At 44.0% G+C, this 14250-nt stretch overlaps 1 protein-coding gene across 1 annotated transcript in view; it reads left to right on the top strand.

The window, feature by feature from the left end:
• myo10 (myosin X) overlaps positions 1 to 14250 on the top strand; it is a 335499-nt gene that overhangs the window by 294965 nt on the left and 26284 nt on the right. Inside the window, exons 35-38 of the mRNA XM_072575194.1 lie at positions 5846 to 6143; positions 9664 to 9868; positions 10200 to 10336; positions 13716 to 13833. Of these exons, the coding sequence (XP_072431295.1) occupies positions 5846 to 6143; positions 9664 to 9868; positions 10200 to 10336; positions 13716 to 13833 (758 nt within the window). The remainder of the gene's footprint in view (positions 1 to 5845; positions 6144 to 9663; positions 9869 to 10199; positions 10337 to 13715; positions 13834 to 14250) is intronic.

Below are 14250 nucleotides of genomic sequence, written 5' to 3'. Positions count from 1 at the left end.
CATTTCAGATTCCCCCCACCCTGCTGAGTGAAAAAGGTTTTTACCCAAATCCCCTCTGAATCTCCTGCTCCTTAAGCTAAAACTATGCCCTCTCATGATTGATTGATTGATTTTTGTCAAGCAAGGGGAAAGCTATTCTCTATTCACCCTGTCCATACCCCACATAATCATATGCATGTCAATCATGTCTCCACTTAGGTTTTCTTTAGAGCAGAGAAGACTTATCTAGTCTCTCCTTATAGCTCAATTTCTCCCTCATAGGCAACATCCTGGTGAACCCCTTCTGTACCTCCTCTAGTGCTATCCCATCCTTGCTGTAGTGAGGTGGACCAGAATTGCACACAGTACTCGAATTGTGGCCTGACCAACACTTTGTACAACTCCAACATTACCCTTATACTCCATGCCACAACTGATGAAAGCAAGTGGCCCATACCCCTTAACAATCCTGGTCACATGCTCGACCAACTTGAGGGCTGTGAGAATCATTTCCCAAATTCCCTCTGTTCCTCAAAGCTATGCATTGTCCTGCCACTCATTGAATACCTCCTCATCTTGTTTCCTGTTCCAAAGTGCATCACTTTGCACTTTTATGCTATCTGTTGCTGATCTTCCCATCTGCCCAATTCATCGATGTCCTCCTGTAACCTACTGGAACAGTCATCCTAGTCATCATCTTTGCTATCAACCACTCTACCAATCTTGGTATTGTCTGAAAATTTGCTTTTATTGCCCCCCACGTTTTCATCTTTATCATTTATGTATATAACAAACAACAACGGTCCCAGTATTGATCCTTGTGGTACACCGCTGGACACCAGTCTCCAGTCACTCAAACAGCCTTCCACCATTACCCTTGTGTCCTATCACTAAACCAGGTTCTGATCCATCTCACCAGGTTTCCCTCAATTCCATGTGCTTTAACCTACTCAATCAGTCTCCCAGGTGGGACCTCATCAAAAGCTTTGCTAAAATCCATATTATCTGAACTTCCCTCATCCACACGCTTAATCGTATTTTCAAAAAACATCTAACAGATTTGCTTGGCATGACCTCCCTCTGTCAAAGCCATGCTGACTATCCCTAATTAACCCAAGCCTGTCCAAATGGGTATTGGTTCGCTCCTTCGCAATTCTCTCCAATAGTTTTCCCACCGCTGCATGAGACTCACCGGTCTGTAATTTCTTGGTTTGTACGGAATGAGGACATGCCACAACCCAAAGGACTAGCCACGTTACCATACATCAAGAACATTTCTGAACTGATAGCCTGACTACTACGCTCACTAAGACTCATAACAGCACACAAACCAACAGCCACTCTCAGACAACAACTCACCAGGACAAAGGACCCGATACCCAGCATGAGCAAAACCAACGTAGTGTACAAAATCCTCAGGTGTACAAAGGACTGCACAAAACACTACATAGGACAAACAGGAAGACAGCTAACGATCCGTATCCATGAACACCAACTAGCCACGAAACGACATGACCAGCTATCCTTAGTATCCACACACGCAGATGAAAGCAACATGAATTAGACTGGGACAACACTACTATTATAGGACAAGCCAAACAGAGAACAGCCAGGGAATTCCTAGAGGCATGGCACTTATCCACAGATTCTATCAACAAACACATCGACCTGGACACAATATATCGACCATTGCAGCGGACAGCTGGAACTGACAATCGGAAGCGGCAGAGACAAACCACTATAAATGCCGGAGGAAAGATCACAGAAGCGCATCACAGGAGGCTCCCAAGCACTAGGGATGTCACCTAGACAGGGGACAAAACGTCTGCAACACAAATTCCCAGCTCGGCAAACAGATCCACAATGAGCACCCGAGCTACAAGTCATCTCACAAACTTTGAATTCCTGTTACTCCTTCCAAAGTGCATCATCTCTCACTTTTCAGCATTAAACTCCATTTGCCAACTCTCAGCCCAGCTCTGCATGATATCTAGGTCCCTCTGAAACCAAAAACATCCTTCATCACTATCCACAACTCTACTGACCTTCGTGTCATCTACAAATTTACTAACCTATTCTTGTGTGTCGTCATCATTATATAAATGATGAATAACAATGGACTGAAAACAGATCCTTACTGTATAACACTAGTAACTGAACTCCAGGATGAATGTTTCCCATCAACCACGACCTTCTGTCTTCTTCCAGCTAGCCAATTTCTGATCCAAACCACTAAATCACCCTCCCTCTCATGCCTCCATATTTTGTGCGATAGTCTACCTCTGGGCACGTTATCAAATGCCTCACTGAAATCCATATACACCATGTCAACTGCTTTACCCTCATCCACCTGTTTGGTCACCTTCTCAAAGAACTCAATAAGTTTTGTGAGGTATGACCGACCCTTCACAAAACTGTGTTGACTATCCCTAATCAACTTATTCCTTTCCAGATGATTATAAATCCTATCTCTTATAACCTTTTCCAACATTTTACCCACAACCAGAATAAGGCTCACTGATCTATAATTACCAGGGTTGTCTCTACTCCCCTTGAACAAGGGAACAACATTTGCTATCCTCCAGTCTTCTGGCACTATTCCTGTAGGCAACAACGACATAAAGATCAAAGCCAAAGGCGCTGCAATTTCCACCCTGGCTTCCCAGAGACTTCTAGGATAAATTTCATCTGGCCCAGAGGACTTATCTATTTTTACACTTTCCAGAATTGCTAGCACTTCCTCCTTATGCACCTCAGTAGTATCTTGTCTAGTAGTCTGTGTCTCAGTATTCTCCTCAAACATCGTCTTTTTCTAGTGTGAATACTGACGCAAAGTATTCATTTAGCATTTCCCCTGACTCCCCACATAACTTCCCTTTATTATCTGTGATTGGCCCTAATCTTACTCCAGTCATTCTTTTATTCCTGATTATAGCTACAGAAAGCCTTAGGACTATCCTTAATCCTTCTCCACCAATGGTTTCTCATGTCCCCTCCTGGCTCTTCTTAGCTCTCTCTTTAGGTCTTTCCTGGCTAATGTCTCACTCTCAAGCACCCTGACTGAGCCATCACATCGCATCCTAAACTAAGCCACTTTCTTGCTCTTAAGAGATTCAACTTTCTTAGTAAACTATGGTTCCCATGCTCAACCACTTCCTCCCTGACTGACAGGTACATACTTGACACGCAATAGCTGTTCCTTGAATAAGCTCCAAATTTCAATTGTGCCCATCCCCTGCAGTTTCCATCCCCATCCTACACATCCTAAATCTTGCTTGATTACATCGTAATTGCCTTTCCCCCAGCTATAACGCTTGCCCTCTGGTGTATACCTATCCCTTTCCATCACTGAAGTAAACATAACCAAATTGTGGCCCCTGTCACAAAAGTAATCACCCACCTCCAAACCATTACCCAGTACCAAATCCAATATGGCCTCGCTTCTTGTTGGCCTGTCTACATACTGTGTCAGGAAACCCTCCTGCACACATTGGACAAAAACTGGCCCATCTAAATTACTTGAACTATAGTATTCCCAGTCAATATTTTAAAAGTTACAGACCCCTATAACAATTACCCTGTTACTCTCGCTCCTATCCAGAATCATCTTTACTATATTTTCCTCCACATCTCTGGAACTATTTGGAGGCCTATAGAAAACTCCCAACAGCGTAGCCTCTCCTTTCCAGTTTCTAACCTCAACCCATACTACCTCCGGAGACAAGTCGTCAAATGTCCTTTCTGCAACTGTAATACTGTCCTTAACTAACAATGCCACACCACCCCCTCATGTACCATTTTCTCTGTTCTTACTGAAAAATCTAAATCTCAGAACCTGTAATAATCATACCTGTCCCTGCTCTACCCTTGTCTCTGAAACGGTCACAACACCGAAATCCCAGGTACCAACCCGTGCTGCAAGTTCACCCACCTTATTCCAGATGCTCCTGGTGTTGATGAAGACACACTTCAAACCAACTTTTTGACTGACGGTACTTTCTTACAATCTTGAAACCTTTGTTCTGACTTCACTTCATTCTTATCTTCCTATTTACTTGAACTACAATTATGGTTCCCAACCCCCTGCTGAATTAGATTAAACCCACCCCAATAGCATGAGCAAATTTCCCCCCAGGATATTGGTTCCCCTCTGGTTCAGGTGTAGACCATCCTTTTTGTAGAGGTCCCACCCACCCCAGAATAAGTCCCAATTATCCAGGTATCCGAAACCCACCCTCCTGCACCATCCCTGTAGCCACGTGTTCAACTCCTCTCTGTCTCTCTCTCTCTGTCTCTCTCTCTCTGTCTCTCTCTCTCTGTCTCTCTCTCTCTCTCTCTCTCTGTCTCTCTGTCTCTCTGTCTCTCTGTCTCTCTGTCTCTCTCTGTCTCTCTCTGTCTCTCTGTCTCTCTGTCTCTCTGTCTCTCTGTCTCTCTGTCTCTCTGTCTCTCTGTCTCTCTGTCTCTGTCTCTCTGTCTCTCTCTCCCTGTTCCTCATAGCAACTCTGTTTGTTCTAGCTCTAAGCTTCCACCCTAGCTCCCTGAATTACTGTTTTACATCCTGATCCCTTATCCTATCTATGTCGGTAGTGACTATGTGGACCACGCCTTGGGGCTGCTTCCCCCTCCCCCGCAAGGATCCCGAAAACACGATCTAAGACATCACAAACCCTAGCACCTGGGAGGCAGCACACCAATCGTGAGTCTCTCCCATTCCCACAGAACCTCCGATCTGTCCCCCTAACTATGGAGTCCCAATGACTAATGCTCTGCTCTTCTCCCCACTTGCCGACAGACTCTTTGCCAGACACCTGTGCACCATTGCTTACCCCTGGTAAGTTGTCCCCCTGATAGTATCCAAAGTGGTATACTTGTTATTGGGGGTTTTGGCCACAGGGGCTCCCTGCACTGCCTGCCAGTTCGCTTTCCAATCCCTGACGGTAACCCATTTACCTTATTTTACGTTTCATTTAACATGGCCACTTTACCTGACCTGCACGTCTTTGGACTGTGGAAGGAAACCACAACACCCACTATGCGAATATGCAAACTCCCCCCCCCCCCACGCAGACAGTCGTCCAAGGCTGGAATTGTACCTGGTTCCCTGGCGCTGTGAGACTGCAGTGCTAACCACTACCGTGCTGCCCCAGTTGGATCTGTAATCTTGCCAACTCTTGTTTTTTTTTGGGATGCTCCCCACTGTTCCTCTGTCACAAGGAGCAGTTCCCAGTCTACTGCTGCCTCAGCCTGCTTTATTGTAGTAAAATCTGCCTTGGTCCCAACCCAAGGGCATCTTTTGCCTTGTCCAGAACAAATTTGAACCGTACTGTGTTTTGGTTGCTATGCCTTGAATGTTTCCCCAATGCCACATTTCAATTCCAGCCTCGGATGACTGTTTGTTTGAGATTTGCACGTTCTCCCCGTGTCTGCGTGGGTTTCCTCCGGGTGCTCCAGTTTCCTCCCACAGTCCAAAGATGCACAGGTTAGGTGAATTGGCCATGCTAAATTGCCCATAGTGTTAAGTGCATTAGTCAGAGGGAAATGGGTCAGGGTGGATTACTCTTTGGAGGGTCAATGTAGACTGGTTGGGCTGAAGGGCCTGTTCCCACACTGTAGGGAATCTAATCTAATCTAATACCAAGAAAATTGAGGAGGCTTTTTAACTGATGTATTCAATTCTCCATTATCCACTCAACATTACATAAAAGTATGTATCCAACAAAATCTCCCATGTCTCCCACCATGAAATTAGTAAAGAGCTGTATATTTTATTTTGCAATAATATTTGTGATGTGTTTCCAACATCTATTACATGTATTGACTTTGACTAAAATAAATCCTGTATTTCTGCTGTTTGTTTTCTTCCTAGTGTTAAAAGAAAAAGGCTACATAACTCTGCAGGATGAAGCTATCAGGCTCTTCAATTCCTTACTTCAACTGCAGTCTGCTTCTGATCCAATTCCCATCCTGCAGGATATTTTACAGACTGGACAAGATCTGCAACCTCTACAGGATGAACTTTACTGCCAACTTGTCAAACAGACAAACAAAGTGCCTCACCCAGGGAGTGAGTGCAACTTGCGCAGTTGGCAATTACTGGTCTGCATGAGTTGTACATTTGTGCCAAGCCGTACTATCCTGAGATACCTCAAATTCCACCTCAGAAGGTAAAATTCACAGCATCAATTTGTTCAATCTAAGACAAAAATGTGATGCAAGGAATAAGACGTGCTCTGTTTTGTTTTGCTGTTCACTGATCTGGTCTTGGTCTCAACTTTGCATAACCTGTGACTCCCCAGCAGTTCTAAAATCTCTTTGACATCCTAGAACACATTGAATGATTCAGCCTCTCTGCTGTCTGGATTACAGAATCCCAAACTTGCATCACACTTTGAGAGAAGAAATTTATTTGGTTGTAGAATTCCCTACAATGGAGGCTCCTCTTGACAAATACTCTGGCAATCCCACTCCAAAATGGCAAAGCACATGAATAGGATAGTTAAGAAGACAGATGGGATACTTGCTTTCATCAGTCATGACAGAGCGTTTAAGAGCAAGGAGGTAATGTTGGAGTTATAGTGACATAGAGATGTACAGCACAGAAACATATTATAGCGTAAGGAGGGTTGACATCTTGGAAGGTATGGATAGAACCTAAAACCCAAAAAGGAACAATCATATTACTATGAGTGTACTATAGGTCCCCACGTTGTCAGAAGTACAAAAGCAGATACTTTTACTCTTTAAATTGTAATCTGGGAAGTTCTTAACTTACCTGACATTGACTGGGTAGTCATAGTGTGAAGGCTTGAGAGGGAATGGAATTCTCAAAATGCATCCAGAAGAGATCGTTTGCAGCCATTGGGTAGCAGACCCTATAAGAGAGGTCGTGGCTGAGAAAATGGTTGAAGTATCAATTGGGAAGCACTTTGTAGGTAGCAATTATAACTCCGTTAGATTCAAGATGATTATAGAAAAGGAGAAGGATGGTCTTGAAATCAAAGTTTTAAACTGGGGTAGGCCAGTTTTATTAACGTCAGGTATGATTTGGCCAGAGCGGACTCTGAGCTGGAGCTGATAGCTTTACTTAAAAATATGTCAGAACAGTGGAAGGCATTCAAGAAGGAAATAGGGAATGTACAGGGCCATCATGTTCCAATAAGGATAAAGTGTGGAACCAACAAATCCATCAAACTTCGGATGTTGAAGGACATATAGAATTGGATAAAAAGAAAATAAATGGCAGATACTGAGGGTTCAAAATAGTAGAAGTCCTTGGAATATAAAATGTGCAAAAGGGAACTTTTTTTTAAAAAAGAAATTAGAAGAGTGAAATGGAGCATGAAAGGGGAATGGCTTGTAAATAAAGGAAAATCCGAATTTAGTTAAGTGTAAACAAATAACTAAGAAAAGAGTTGGGCCCATTAAAGACAATTTGGATTTGGAGGACATGAGCAGGGCTCTAAATGAATACTTTGTGCTTGTATTTACTCATCAGAGGAACGATTTGTCTGTAGAAATCAGGAAGAAGGATTGTGATACAATTAAAGAAAGGAGGTTGAGTGGTCTGGCAAGTTTAAAAGCAGATAAATCACAAGGGTCAGATGAAATGTTTTGCAGGCTGAGAGCGAGTCAAGGGAGAAAATAGTATGGCATTAGCAATAATTTTTCAAGCCGCTCTGACCACAGCAGAGCTGCCATAGGTTTAGAGGACAGCATCTGTTGTACATTATTCAAGAAGGGATAAGCCAGGAAACAACAAGCCAGTCATTCTAACTTCAGTGGTCAGAAACTATTGAAAGCAGTTCTGAGGAACAGCATTAATCTACACTTGGAGAGGCTGGGATTAATTTGGAACAACCAGCATGGTTTTATTAAGGGGAAATTTAATCAAGTTTGTCTTCCCAACTTGATTGAATGTTTGGAAGAGGTGACCGGGTGAGGCCAATGCATTTGGGGCGGGAATCTGAAAGGCCTCCTTGTGGTGACTGGTCATGTTCCTACCCCTGAACTAAGAGACCCACCTGTTCCAGAGGTACGTGATAACTTCTGTGAACAGGTTGCTTAGAAAAATAGTGTGGTGGGAATCTGCAGCTCAGTGCTTTCAAGGATAGTAGAGGCAGAAACTCTCATAATACTTAAGACGTGTTTAGATGTGCACTTGCAGTGACGAGGTGTGTATGGCAATGGGCCCAGTGCTTGAAAATGGGATTAGAATAATTAGGTGCTTAGACATATTTGACTGGGCCTTGTTAGGCCTTGTTTGGACCTCTGTGTGATATCAATAGCTAGTCAGATAGGCTGAAAAGAGGAATTCAATTCTGAAAAGTGTGATGTGATGCATTCAAGGAGGTCGAACAAAGCAGGGAAGTAGACAATGAATTGTCAGACCTTTGGAAGTATACAGGATCAGAAGGACCTTGGTGTACAAGTTAGGCAGCAGGGAAGTGGTCAAGAAAGCGTTTCATCAATCAAAACATTCAAAAAACGAGCAAGGAGGCTCATGATGGAGTTGTACGTAACTAGTCAGCCTACTACAGGAAAGATGTGACTGAACGAGAGAGGGTGCAAGAAGATTCACCTGAATATTGCCGGGACTGGAGTGATTCAGCTGTGAAGAGAGACTAGGTAGCCTGTGATTGTTTTTCTTGGAGCAGAGAAGGCTGAGGGGATCTGGTTGAGGTGTACAGGGATATGGGGCGCATGAGCATAATAGATGAGGAGAAATGTTTCCATTTAGTAAAGGAGTCAATAACCAGGGATACAGTTTTAAGGCCAGGAGCAGGAGTTTCTGAAGGGATTTAAGGAAAACAGTTCCTCCCAAACTCACTGCCAAAAAGGGTGATGAAGACAGGAACCCTCGAGGCATTTCAGAGGTATTTAGATGAGCACTGAAATGCCACAGCATTCAAGGCTACAGACCAAGTGCTAGAAATCATATTTATAATAGTTCCTTGACCTGCAAGGACACATTGGGCCATTCTTTGTTTTTAAAAACTCCTGATTCTATGTATGCTGTCAACTGTCAGGAATCAATAAGGTTATGAATAAATGCATAACTGAAGGAATAGATCAATGTGGACTTCATCAGTTTCCTCATTTCCCCTTGCCCCACCTCACCCCAGCTCCAGCCTTCCAGCTCAGCACTGTCCCCATGACCTGTCCTACCTGCCTATCTTCCTTTCAACCGATTCACTCCACCCTCCTTTCTGACCTATCACCTCCATCCCGACCCCCATTCACCTATAGTACTCTATGCTACTTTCTCCCCACCCCCCCTCTCTCATTTATCTCTCCACCCTGCAGGCACCCTGCCACTATCTGAAGGGCTTTTGCCCGAAACGTCGATTTTCCTGCTCCTCGGATGCTGCCTGTTGTGCTTTTCCAGCACCACTCTAATCTAGACTCTGGTTTCCAGCATCTGCAGTCCTTGTTTTTACCTAAATGAAGGATTAGGCTTGGCTTGTCTTTGAAGAATCAGTTGACCTGAACGACCTATACTTGTGATTCCCAATATGGGATAAGGATAGAAAAATACGGATTTGTGCAGAAGAATGAATTATCTTGTACAAGCGCTTTCACTCATTAATTTTTGTGCTCAGGTGTTAATTCAATTGCAGTTCTGTTTTCAGCTGACAAACAAAGTTTTGTAAAGATGACTGAAGTTGCAATTTGATTTCTTACTAGGATACGTGACCAGTTTCAAGGAGAGTTGGAAAAGTATGCCATATTCATATACGAATCATTAAAGAAAACTAAAACCAGAGAATATGTGCCTTCCCGAGAAGAAATCATAGCCTTAATAAACAGGCGAGAGATGACCTCTACCATTTATTGCCATGGAGGTGGTTCCTGCCAAATCACAATTAATTCTCATACAACTGCAGGGGAGGTAAGGCCTCACAATAGAAAAGGGCTTCTGAATTTCATTTTTTTTTGTTGTCTTGTTGAGAGTCACTGTAGTTCAAAATGCATTGAAACATTAATGAACCTTCGTACAAATTGGTAGGATGGTATGCATGGTCTTGTAATTCTTGCTCTTGGTGTCCCTTTCGCCTGTAGACAATAAATTTCAACGATCCATAAACTGTCTAAACCAAATGGGGGTAGGTGGGCTCAGTATTTCGTTGCCAGAGTTTGATGCAATGGCAAGAAATTAAAATGGCAATTGCAAAATAACTGATAATAGGAAACAAATAAAATTTTAACTTCAATTGTTGCAGGTTGTTGAGAAGTTGGTTCGTGGGCTGGCCATGGAGAACTGCAGAAATATGTTTGCTCTCTTTGAACATAAGGGTACTACTGATAAAGCAATTGAAAGCAAAACAGTTGTGGCTGATATTTTGGCAAAATTTGAAAAGTAAGTGCTAGCCCCTTTTTTTTCCAGATCTCTCCTGGTTGATGTCAAAATAGCTTTAATTATAAACTGTTTGTAGCTGGAACGTAATAATCCATTAATCACAGTACATCTTGTTCCATTGGTTCTGGACTACATGGTAATCTTGCCCATATTCTGTAGAAGACCACTTGGCCCATTATTTCCTGTGGCAGGATTTCTGTGTGCAGGTAAGGTATCAACTGTTTTAGATCTATTTCATTTTAAGATCCAGTTCCCTGTCTAGATGTTACCATTGTGTTCCCAGTAGCAGGGAATCCTCCGGACACACATGTAACCCAAGAGCAAGCAAGTTAAGTGATCATTGGGGTGGACATTGTGAAATGTTTGTAATAGTTGGGAGGTCTGACAAAATTTCCATCCAACCATTTTCTGTTGTGAGCAGCCTACCAATTTAAGTGCACTGCTGCTTTTAAAATCTTTCACGGCAACGCAGGACCAACATGTGATACACGAACTTCCAGGTTGTTCCTTTTAAAATAGGCATTGGTCTAAAATGACCACAAGAGGGTGAAAGATGATGGGGAAAATAGGAGATGTCAGAGTGTAGGTTGAAGCTGAGGTGACTGTCCTGCAACATCCACAACCATCTCCCTATGTTCCAGTCATAGAATCACTAGAGTGCCAGAAAGAGGCCATTCAGCCCTCAAATCTGCACCTACCCTCCCAAGAAGGGCTCAGTGGTTAGCACTGCAACCTCACAGCGACAGGGACCCAGGTTCAATTCCCACCTTGGGCGACTGTCTGTGTGGAGTTTGCACATTCTCCCTGTGTCTCTGTGGGTTTCCTCCGGGTGCTCCGGTTTCCTCCCACAATCCAAAGGTGTGCCAGCAGATGAATTGGCCGTGCTAAATTGCCCATAGTGTTAGGTACATTAGTAAATGTAGGGTAGGGGAAAGGTCTGGGTGTGCTCATCTTCAGAGGGTCAGTGTGGACTTGTTGGGGCGAAGGGCCAGTTTCCATACTGTAGTCTCTTAATCTTAATCACCCCATCCCCATAACTCCGCCTGAAGTTTTTACCATGACTGATCCATCTAACCTGCACATCTTTGGACTGTGGGAGAAAACCAGAGCACACAGAAAGTTCATGCAGATGTGTACAGAACATGCAAACTCCACACCGCTTTCTCCCAATTTCCATTGATTCCAGTTGTGCTAGGGCTTCTTGATGCCACGCTCAATTGAATGTGGCCTTGATGTCAAGAGCTGTCAGTCTCAACTCACTTCTGGAATTTATCTCATTTGTCTGTGTTGAAACCAAGGCTGTAATAAGGTAAGGAGCTGAGTGGCCCTGGAGGAACCTAAACTGGGCATCACTGAGGTTATTGCTGAATAGCTGCTGCACTGTTAGTGACACCTTTCATCATTTTACTGATAATACCAGGGTGGCACTATGACACTGCTGCCTCACAATGCCAGGGACCTGGGTTCAATCGCAGCCCCAGGCAACTGTTTGTGTGGAGTTTGCACAATCTCCCTATATCTGCGTGGGTATCCTCAGTATATTCTGGTTTCCTCCCACCGTCCAAACATATGCATGTTAGGTGGATTGGCCATGATAAATTTCCCACAAGTATCCAGGGGTGTGAAGGCTAAGTGGATTAGTCATGGGAAATGCAGGGATAGTGATGGTAGTTCTGAGTGAACTGCTGTTTGGATCTTGAGCTTTGTCCCACCATAACTTCAAAGGTAAAAATGATAGTGTTGCTGATAGCTTCCTCCTTGTTTAATAAAAGCAGAACATCTGAGGGACCATGATTGTACTGGGGGGTGACATCAATGAGTCAGTAGAGTTGTGGGCTAAATGAATGTAAGACATTTACAAGACATTGACATTTACAATGGTGACTGCAGAGTCAAGGTCAGGTCATAACCTCTGGGAGGAACACCTTCCACCCCGACCTAAGGCTCACCTGGACCATCTCGGACACCTCCCTCCTCTTCCTGGACCTCCATCTCCATTTCCGACCACCAACTCAACACTGACATCTACTTCAAACTCACCACAGCTACCTGGACTGCACCCACCTACCCCCATAGCTTAAAGACCCTGTTCCTTAATCCCATTTCCTCTGCATCTGCTCCCAGGAGGACCAATTCCATTCCAGAACATCCCAGATGGCCTCCTTCTTCAAAGACCACATTTTCCTCTCCCACGTAGTCAACAATGCCCTCCAGTCCATCTCTTGAACCCCACCAATCACAACAAGGACAGACCCCCTCCTCCCCGGTCCTCACCTTCCACCCCACCAGCATCCGGATATATCGCATCATCCTCCACCATTTCCGTCACCAACAAACAGACCCCACCACTAGGGATATATTTCCCTCCCCACTCCTATCTGCATTCTGCAGAGGCCATTCCCGCCTTGATTCCTTTGTTAGTTCCACATCACCCACCAATCCACCCTGCACTCCCAGCACCTTCCCTTGCCACTGCATGAGGTGTAAAACCTGTGCCCACACCTCCCCCATCACCTCCATCCAAGGCCCCAAAGGATCCTTTCACATCTGACACTTTGTTTTGAGCCTAAACAAAGGTCCATTGTCCTCTACACTGGGGAGACAGGACACCAGACATTTCAGACAACATCTGAGGCATGCACTAACCAACCCCACCACCCTGTAGCCAAACACTTCAACTCCACCAAGGACATGCAGATCCTGGGCCTCCTCCACCGCCAAATTGTAGCCACCCGACGTCTGGAGGCAGAACACCTCCTCTTCCGCCTTGGGACCCTCCAACCACATGGGATCAATGTCAATTTCACCAGTTTCCTCATCTCCCCTCCCCCCACTTTATCCCAGATCCAACCCTCCAACTTGAACTGTCCTACCTGTCCATCTCCCTTCCCACCTATCTGTTCCTATCACCATCACCTATACCTTCATCTACCTACTGCATTGCCAGATACTCTTTCCCCCCTCCCCCATCCCCCTGCCCCTCTCATTTATCTCTCAGCATCCCCCATGCCCACATTCCTGATGAAGGCCTTATGCTCGAAATATCGACTGTTCTGCTCCAATATGCTGCCTGACTGGCTGTGCTTTTCCAGCACCACACTTTTTGACTCCGGTCATAACTCTTGACCACTCTGCTCTCCCAAAATGTCAACAATTTGGTTCGTTGGCTGATTATAATATACCAGAAGTACTGCATGCTATTCCTCAGCAATGCAAATTAAGTAACCTCACACCAGCCCCAGAAACTTAGCACTTTGATATGACCTATGGAATCACAATTCACCTTGGAGCAGTTTTGATATTGTTTAATATATTAACTCCTTTGAACAGTTTTCTGATAGACTGCTGAATAATTGCGGTTGCCTTGTTTTGTTCTCAGAGCCGCTGCTACTTCTGAAGATGATACCTTATGGAAACTCTACTTCAAACTCTACTGTTTCTTTGATACTGATAACGTACCAAAAGATAGTGTGGAATTTGCCTTCATGTTTGAACAGGTTTGTCCAAAGAAATACTTCAACTAAATAATAGAAAAGCAAAGAGTTATTTGGAAATTTCATTCTTGAAATATAAAGTGACTCCAAGACTATGTAACATTATTTATTCTACTTACTAATTGCTTAATAATTAAGTATTGACAATACTTGTGGGTCCACATGAATCATCATAAAGATCGTGGATCCAATTTGCCAAGTTTCCTTGGATCCCATGCGTTCTTACCTTCGCATATGGGATCTTATCAAAAGCCTTGCTGAAGTCCAAGTAGACCACATCAAAAGTATTACTCTGATCTGCACACCTCTTTGAAAAATTAAATCAAGTTGGTCAGACCACCCCTTAACAAAACCATGCTGACTGTCCATGATTAATTTCTGCCTGTCCAAATGCAGATGAACTCTATCCCTCAGAATTGC

This window comes from Chiloscyllium punctatum, chromosome 8 (assembly GCF_047496795.1).
Source record: "Chiloscyllium punctatum isolate Juve2018m chromosome 8, sChiPun1.3, whole genome shotgun sequence".
NCBI lineage: Eukaryota > Metazoa > Chordata > Chondrichthyes > Orectolobiformes > Hemiscylliidae > Chiloscyllium > Chiloscyllium punctatum.
Note: the sequence above shows the minus strand (reverse complement) of the source record. Positions and strands in the feature narration are given on the sequence as shown.